At 31.1% G+C, this 8920-nt stretch overlaps 1 protein-coding gene across 1 annotated transcript; it reads right to left on the reverse strand.

Annotated features, from left to right (window-relative positions):
- Nucleotides 1-2287: 2287 nt before the first annotated feature.
- Nucleotides 2288-6545, reverse strand: LOC131661208 (autophagy-related protein 18d-like). Its single transcript, XM_058930664.1, has 6 exons — nucleotides 6346-6545; nucleotides 5916-6031; nucleotides 5031-5819; nucleotides 4252-4510; nucleotides 3257-3380; nucleotides 2288-2546 (listed from the first exon to the last, which is right to left on the reverse strand). Exons 3-6 carry the CDS (start codon nucleotides 5814-5816, stop codon nucleotides 2468-2470), a joined length of 1248 nt encoding a protein of 415 aa, XP_058786647.1. The 5' UTR covers nucleotides 5817-5819; nucleotides 5916-6031; nucleotides 6346-6545; the 3' UTR covers nucleotides 2288-2467.
- Between the last annotated feature and the right edge of the window lie 2375 nt (nucleotides 6546-8920).

An 8920-nucleotide genomic window follows, 5' to 3' on the forward strand; every position in this document is an offset into this window, starting at 1 on the left:
CATCATGATACCATGCATTTGCACTAACCATAATCTAATTCCTACAAAAAGAATGAGCATGAATAAATATACAACTTAAGACATTATGAAAATTATTTAAAAAATAGAATAATGAAAAGAATGACTAATTTATTTATTTTTTATTAAACGAACAATCGAATCCATTTTTTTCTTTGGTCGAAACATTAAAGTCAACCTCTGTATGAAGATATTAAATTAAAAAAGCAACATAAATTTAACACCTTTTTTTGGTGTGAGTATCATTGGTATGGTCAATATGATATTTGACACTTGTTTTAAAATTTGTATAAAAAATATAATTTAAAACTGGATTTTATGCAGGTGTTAAATGTTTGTGTATAGGTTTATTATCTATTATTAAATTTGCACCCTAAGGCAATGTTTAACACCGAATTTACTAGAAAACGGGTGTGAAAAAAAACATCATTGAATGCCTCGTTTAAGAAAAAAAACAGGTGTGAAAAAACATCATTGAATGCCTCGTTTAAGAAAAAAAAACAGGTGTGGTAGGTAAGGTAGCATCACTTTCACTGCATCACCCATTTTCTCAATTTGTATTACTTTTGACCTACCCAATATCAAGATAAGTTGAAGGAAAAATGGCCAAATGTAACAAGTTAATCCTATTAAGATTGTAACTTTTATCAGCAACAGAATTTACAAGAAAAGGAAGGAGAGGAAAAAAAAACACAACTTACTAAAAAAGAGTGCAAATTGTGAAGCCTTGGTTTGGAGGAATGGATTCATGTAGTGGTATTGAACTTGTTACATATGCCCGGGGTAAGAATCGTTCGAAATTAGTTGTGATGCACACAACGAGAAAAATGCCGCTCATGAGAGAGGAATCGACAGCATAACGAGAGAGCAGTTGAATCGAAACTGGAATTGTGAGAGGAATCTAAATAGGGAGATGAATCGAGAGATGAAACATAATCGAGAGAAGAATTCCAATTGTTGAGAGAATAATTTGAAATTCTGAGACGGCATTTGAGTTTAGGAGTTCATAGGGTTTTCATTCAGGGTTTTGTGGAGAGGGCCAATTTTATGGTCTGACAGCGCGAGAATAAATTATTTATTTTTATTATTAGTCATTAACCGTCTACTATAATTATTTTATGAAATCATATTTTAATTTTTAACAAATAGTAATTGTCAATAAATTGATATGAAGATTTTTGTATATTTAAATAAATCAGAGAAAAAGGGATATACACTGACAGTGTAAAATATTTTTACACTGTCAACCAATCACAACCATGTATTCAATTAAAACACAATTTTAATTTTAAAAAGTTAATATGACATGGCAAGTCTAAGAATTTTGATTGGATGTATGTGTAAAATTAATTTACACTGTCAGTGCACTATCTTTAAATTCAATAAATTATTTAATCAATTAAAATAAAATTTACATCAGACTATATATATATATATATATATATATATATATATATATATATATATATATATATATATATATATATATATATATATATATATATATATATATATATATATATATATATATATCGCATTCTTAAGTAGAACAAAGTTAAAGTTATAGGTAAATGATGAGACTAGTGTTTTACATAAGAAAATTTGTTTTAATAACTAATTATGCAATTTGAGTGTTTTAATTTAATATCAAGTTGATTTGATTTTTAATTTGGCCTATTATTATGTTTTTAGTTTTTGTTTGTTATTTTAGTACCAGAGATAAAAAATAGTGCGAGATCTATCACCGAAAATATAAGACTTTTTTTACATTATATCAAAGACCTGAAAGAAGGTGACGGGTGCGGAAAAAAAAATTCTTATTTTAAGAGATTCTGCGTAGAAGTCCAACCTAATCACTATTTAATATGTATAAAACTGCTATTTAACCATATCTCAACTAATCTAAATATGTATAACGATATGTATAAAAGCACTGCAAGAAATCATATTTAATCATGTATTGATATGTATACAAACTATATCAATATTGAATCAAAACTATATCAATAGATATTTATCAATAGTTATTTAGAATAAGTTATCTTTCTTTGCATATTAAACCAAATTTGCTTACCTATTATTTGTGAAAGTACCGATTAACCTCGGACTCATGCAGAGTTTTAACTAGTGATCGCAATAGTTTGTACTTTGCAACAAAATTTCTAGGGGATTGTAAGTAAGATACCACATTCAGCAAGAGCCAAGAACATTATTTGCTTAGCAAATGCTATCAAAATATCTCAGCCAATTATTTGGTCAGCAATTGCTATTCCCTATCAATATATCTCCTTTTCAATTTCGTGCTTTTTTACAAGATATTTACAATCGAAATGTACAACCATGTATCTCAAGATCTTCCAATTGAGATAGGGGCATATACAGCCATGGATCATATTTACACATACAAAGACAAGAGTTTAGTGCCTGAAATTGTTCAACTGGGTCTGATTTAACATTTTAGGAAACGAATATATTCCTTCTGCAACATCTCGCCCCCGTTTATTTGATCAAAGCTGCATCTGTAAAAACTGATACAAAAAGAGTGGGAAGTTGTATGTAAGGATGAGGAGAATGATGGGAACCAGGTCCATTCAATGGTCTTAAAGAGGCTAAAAAGAAGAGTTAGATAAAAGACATGCATTAATTTGTGTTATTCATCTAAAACATTCTTCCGAGGTTATTGAAATTGTAACATGCGATCTTAGGAAAGGGATAAGGAAGCACACGAAAACAAATTATGCAGAAACAATGAGTGAAGAAACAGCCAACATTTTCTTTGATAATAACATTACATGTGTGACTTGTGAGATGAAAGAACTAACTTCATTGAAATAACTTACTATAAAACTTCTTCTTTTTTTTTTAATAATTATAAAATTCTATGATTAAGCTAGTGTGTTTCTTCCAAAAATATACTTTCAATCAATAAATAAACAATATAAATTATTACATTGAAATGGCCACGAAACTAACCGAAACACTAAGTATGCAGGATGACCACGAAAATATCACATGATTCAATGGTAAAATTGCATACAGATAATTAATCAATTATACAAGCCTGGCCTGGATCACCAATATGCCACTAATTTCAACAGCATGCAACACTTACGATTTTATGCGTATATCAACTTTATTTGAAAATGTCAAAAATCAAGGATTCAATTTTAGAAACAGAGGAATTTGCACGCAACTAACGAGTCCAGAATAACAGTAAGATGATGGCGAACAGACATACCTTCCATCCATGCCAGCAATTAGGACGGTATTATGAGATCCAAATGCCACAATGAATTTAGTATTTTCAGGTAAGTGGAACTGCGCAAATGACCATTCGGAGCTAAAATATTTTGGTAAGACCCCTACAATGTTTCCAGGGAAAAAAAGGTAAGAACAAAACATTGATGTACCATAAATATTATGCAATTTCCCATAAAAGTAAAAGCTAAAAAATCATGAGCTGATTTAGAAAACACCCTTAAATATATGGGTTATATTAGAGAAGATGTTAAAAACAAGCTTGCAAGGAGTTGATTCTCAGATGGTATGCGGATAACTCAAACCAAAAGAATAATTAAATACGGTGTAAATAAATAACAAACCTAACGTGCATTTCATCTACATTTGTGCATGGGAAGAAGTGTTGATATGTCTTATGTAGCTCAAGAAATTAACTTATGTGTGTCATATATCAAGAGACTAGAGTTGCCCTTCAAATAAAATTTTACAATTAGAACAGCGCTAGCGCATAGTGACATAGAGTGCCCTGTCATGGGGAGTGGGGAAGGGGGTTTTATCTTTTTCATGTATCATCTCATTTTATACCTAGCACTCTACTAAAAAACAGGAGACTTCAGATAGCTAGTTAAATATGAATCAAGCAATTGGATCAATTGTTCTACATAAATGTTTAAATATGCAAAAGGTCCCCCGAAATTAATGGACACTTTGATTTTAATGCCTAAAAAAAATCTTTCAATTTGATCTTGCAATATAAAAACATTTTTAAATTGGTCCCTGATCTATTTTTTGCTTAAGTCGACATAAAATGATGACGGGTTACGTGCAACTAGGCATAATTTTTGGTAACTCATAAAAATATTACTAATCACCTAACTAACTCTATTAATCATTTTTTCGTAGCTTCTTCATCTAGATCTTCATCACCCAGCCTAAATCCAAATAGGTACACAATATATTTAAAAACTGCACACAAAAGAAAGACAATTATACCTCTCATGAAAGATAATGATGAATTGGGGTTGGCACCGGTATTTGGAGAAATCAAGGGATCTAAAGCAGTTGAAGAATTCTGATGAAGCAGTCCAGGCCCCTGGACATAATTTTGGCGTATTACACTATCCTCCCCAAATACTCTCACTCTCAAGTTGAATATATGAACAGTGCCTTTGTCACTTGATGCTGCCAACCATTGGACATTTTGAGACAGAGATATACTGTTGATTTCAGCCCTATCCACCCCTCTTCTTACCTGACATGAGAGAGAAAATGGATTATTAAACACAAAAAGAGGAAAACGGATAAAGAAGATCAAACTAATTACTATTGAAAAGAAGTTCCATTTCCAAAGTTTTGTGGACAACCCAAGAATATTGAGGTGTAAAAGCTTCTTTGTCAGAAAAAATATATAAAAACTACAAGATATGCTATAAAATTATTCTTGCAAGGAGACTTCCAAAAGTCGCAAAGAAAGTTATTATATTTAATATGTATGTAAGAATGACCAAGAAGCAGGGCTAAGCAACACAAAAATCACAACACTAAAAGTGTCTAACTAAAGTTTACGTTAGTGCCTAACTAAAGTTTACTCTATTTTCTCACTTTAAATCAATTATAAAAAAAAACAGAAAAATTCTCAACAAAAGAAAGCATTACAAAAAAAATTCATTTTCCAGTCAAATCTATCTCATACTACACAGATGTGAAAATAAAACACCTGGGAAAAGGAATAAATTAAAACAACAAGTTAAATACATGGTGCAGTAACCTACTTCTTGTAAAGTAGACCCGTCCATTGTATTGAAGATTCTAATCAAAGTGCCCTTCACACTAGCAGTTGCAAGAAGGAGACCGTCCATTGTCAGAGTCAAGCATGCAATTTGGGAATCATGAGCATTGATTGATTTAGTCACATTCAGTCCAAAGTGTTCAACTCGAACCTGTCCTTTGCAACGACCAGGACAAGCCAAAACAAATGTATTTGAATGGTATGAAAGACAGCACAGCCCTCTAGGATTTGCCACTGTCTCAATTTGATGAAGGAGCTTCAAATCCATTAAGTGATAAACATATATTTTGTGCTCGAGAACAACTACAATTCGATCACGTCTTAATTTCACTCCACGAACTTCAGATCTAAATGTGAATTCACCAATGCACCTGCTCTGATGATCATCCCAGATCAAAACTTTATTGGGAGGGTAATGGGAGTTAGCTACGGCACCAACAAGCGCTAGGACATTGCTACGGAACAGCATCTCCACAATTTTGAAACCACCACTTTTTAAATCACGTCGGAAAGTTTCTTTGAAAGGTTCACAATTATAGATGCGAAAACCGTGACTTGTTCCAGCAGCAAAGCAATCGTAGTCCTGATTCCATGAAATTGAAAACAAATTAGATTCATCACTGTCGTTGATGTCTGCATCGGGCCACGACAGAGAAGACGAGGCCCCACTATTGGGGTGTTCGCAACTTCCGATCATTGAATTCGGAAATGTTCCTTGAGCTGTCGAAACAGGCGAATTCATAGGAGATGAGGGGGTATCCGCCATCATTTTCTGCACTCGATAACAACAGTGAAGTGTCACAAGGTGTACATCAATCATGACAGGTATACAAGAAAATGTAAAAATGTGATTGAGGCAGGAGGGTACCGCGGGTAGAAATCACTCAGAGCAACTCCAATCAAAAACAGCAACACTTCACTCTTCCCAGCAACGATTTTTCACTTCATAATATCCTATGAAGCACGGACACCGCGACACTAACACTGACACAACGAAATTCAAAAAGATAAATCAATTAAACATAATTACAAGTATCAGTGGAGGTGTCAGAGATTGACGCTGACACATTTTTTCAGAGGTATAAGTGCTCCATAGATAATATCTACATAAACCCTACGATCGGAATTTCAACATAAAAAGAATGCAGAGTTTAACAAAGAAAATAAAGAACCCTAGAAAGAATTGGTGAAATCAAAGAATAAAAAACAAAATTGCGACCATAAGGAGGAAAATGAAATTGAAAATGGGAAGAATAAGACGATCAAATTAAGAATAATAAAGAAACGTAATCTGTTACCATGAGCGAAGAATTCGGGATCGGAATGTTGAACGTGAAGAGTCTGTTCGTAATTCCCAAATCCCTATTTCTTTGTTTATCTGTCAAAGATCAGTTTTCGCCGTTTCGTTAACTGGAAATCGTAATTTTTTTGCTTTTGTTTATTTTTTTACGGAGAAATTTATGAATTTACACTTTGATTTACCTTGAAATGTAAATTTAAGAAATCTACAATAAACATGCAAGAAGAGATAAAATAATGTCACGCCGACCAAGAAGGACTACTATAAATTTTTATAATACTCTCAACTTTTTTTTTATTTACACAATTTTATTTTTAATTACGGAAATACGAGATTGAATTTTAATTAAAAATAATATTGAATTTAAATTTGAAATAGAATATAATATAGATATTATTATTGTTAGTGGATGTCCATCTATCTCTTAATTTTTCATTATCTTCTATTCCATACTTAATATGTGTTTAATATGTGTGATTTTCTATCTCCCTTGAGTCATATACATAGAGACTCATATAACAATGTAAAACACACTTGAAATAAGATAAGATAATATTGATCTCTTTCTTCTCTACCTCTCTTTGATCTCTCTATAGTTTTAATTTAGTTTATAACATGTTATCAGCACGAAATTCTAGGTATGATTCTTTCGCTATATATATATATATATATATATATATATATATATATATATATATATATATATATATATATATATATATATATATATATATTATTTTCATGTGATTCCAGAAGGCATAAACATTATGCATAATTAGGTGGTTCTAAAATGTATGAAGTTATTATATCGTTCTAAGGATGGACCGTTTTATACGCTTAAAGATTTTTTTATCGATCTAACAATTTTTAATTTTTATTATTTTATCTAATTTAATTTAACATACTCATATAAAGATTGTCATTCCAGAAAAATGACACATATAATTTTAACGCATCCCAGAAGGATGGTTATATATTTCTTTTTAGAGAATTGTTTATAACAAAACATTATATAGTTCTTGAAGAACTGATAAAGCATTCGAGTTCCTGAAGAACTTATAAAATACAGCATTCACGAGTTCCCGAAGAATTTATAATGTTCTATTTACTATTTTTCGTTTAAGATAGACCAATTTCTTTTTGTTTCTCCTAAAGAAAGGAAATAAAAATATGAAAAATGTAATTTGTCACTAAATTGATTTTTGTTTAGATAATTTTAAGGCTAATCTGACAATCTAATTTTCTATTTGTTATTTCTAAATATTGAAATTTGCAAAAGTGTTATTTTACATATTAATATTTCCTTTATGATAATTATCTCATTATAATAATCTTTTTATTTTTATGATAGAACTACTAAGTATGTCAAATCTTACTAAATTGAATTTTAGGGCTCTTGCTATTTTGGGAAAGAACTATTTGACATGGGCTCTGGACGCCCAAATTCATTTAAGCGCAGAAGGTCATGTTGACACTATTAAAGAAGGAAATAAATCATTTAATCAACTAAAGGCAAAAGTCATGATATTCCTCCGTCGTCACCTTCATGAGGATCTTAAAAATGAATATCTTACCGTAAATGACCCACATGTCTTGTGAAAAAATTTGAAAGATAGATATGATCATCAAAAAACGGTTATCCTACCAAAAGCTCGATATGAGTGGATGCATTTACGTTTGCAGGATTTTAAAAGCGTAAGTGATTATAATTCTGCAATGTTTAGAATAACTTCGAAGTTGATATTATGTGGAGAAAAAGTAACTGATGAAGATATGTTAGAAAAAAAAAATTCCACTTTTCATGCATCCAATGTGCTCTTGCAGCAGGAGTATCGAGAAAAAGGATTTAATAAATATTCTGATCTAATATCTTGTCTTCTTGTGGCTGAGCAAAATAATGAACTATTGATGAAAAATCATGAGGTCCGTCCCACTGGTACAACTCCATTCCCATAAGTGAATGTGGCAAGGCACGACCTCTATAGGAAAAAATATGGTCGCGGTCATGCATGCGCACGGGGTCGTGGTCGTAATTATGCTCATGGTCTTGGTTTTGATCGTGGTCGTAATGAAAATCATAAAAATACATATTTCCATCCGAAGTGGAAAAATATTGAAAAGAATGAAAAAGAGGGTCAGAGTAGCAAAACAAATTAAAATACTTGCTATCGCTGTGGAGGAAAAGGTCATTGGGGTCGCACTTGTCGTATTCCAAAACACCTTATTGATCATTATCAAAAATTACTGAAAAATAAAAAGGAGAGGATTGAGACTCACTTTGCTAATGAAGATGATGATCCAGATTAGGGTAATATGGATGTTACCCATTTAGATATTGGTGACTTCTTTGCTGATCCAGATGGAAAATTTGATCACCTTATTGGAGATGGAAATGTCAAGAAATAAAATTTATGGAAATTTTATTTTTTTAAGTTTTATGTATGTTTTGAATTTTATTTTCTAATAATAATATAGTGCGTTTTCTACTCATTTGTTTACATGATTTACTATTTAAATAACTTGTGTTTTTTTATGCGTGCTTATAACTTATTGTTAAAAATTATTATTGTTCT

This window comes from Vicia villosa, linkage group LG3 (assembly GCF_029867415.1).
Source record: "Vicia villosa cultivar HV-30 ecotype Madison, WI linkage group LG3, Vvil1.0, whole genome shotgun sequence".
Taxonomy (NCBI): domain Eukaryota; kingdom Viridiplantae; phylum Streptophyta; class Magnoliopsida; order Fabales; family Fabaceae; genus Vicia; species Vicia villosa.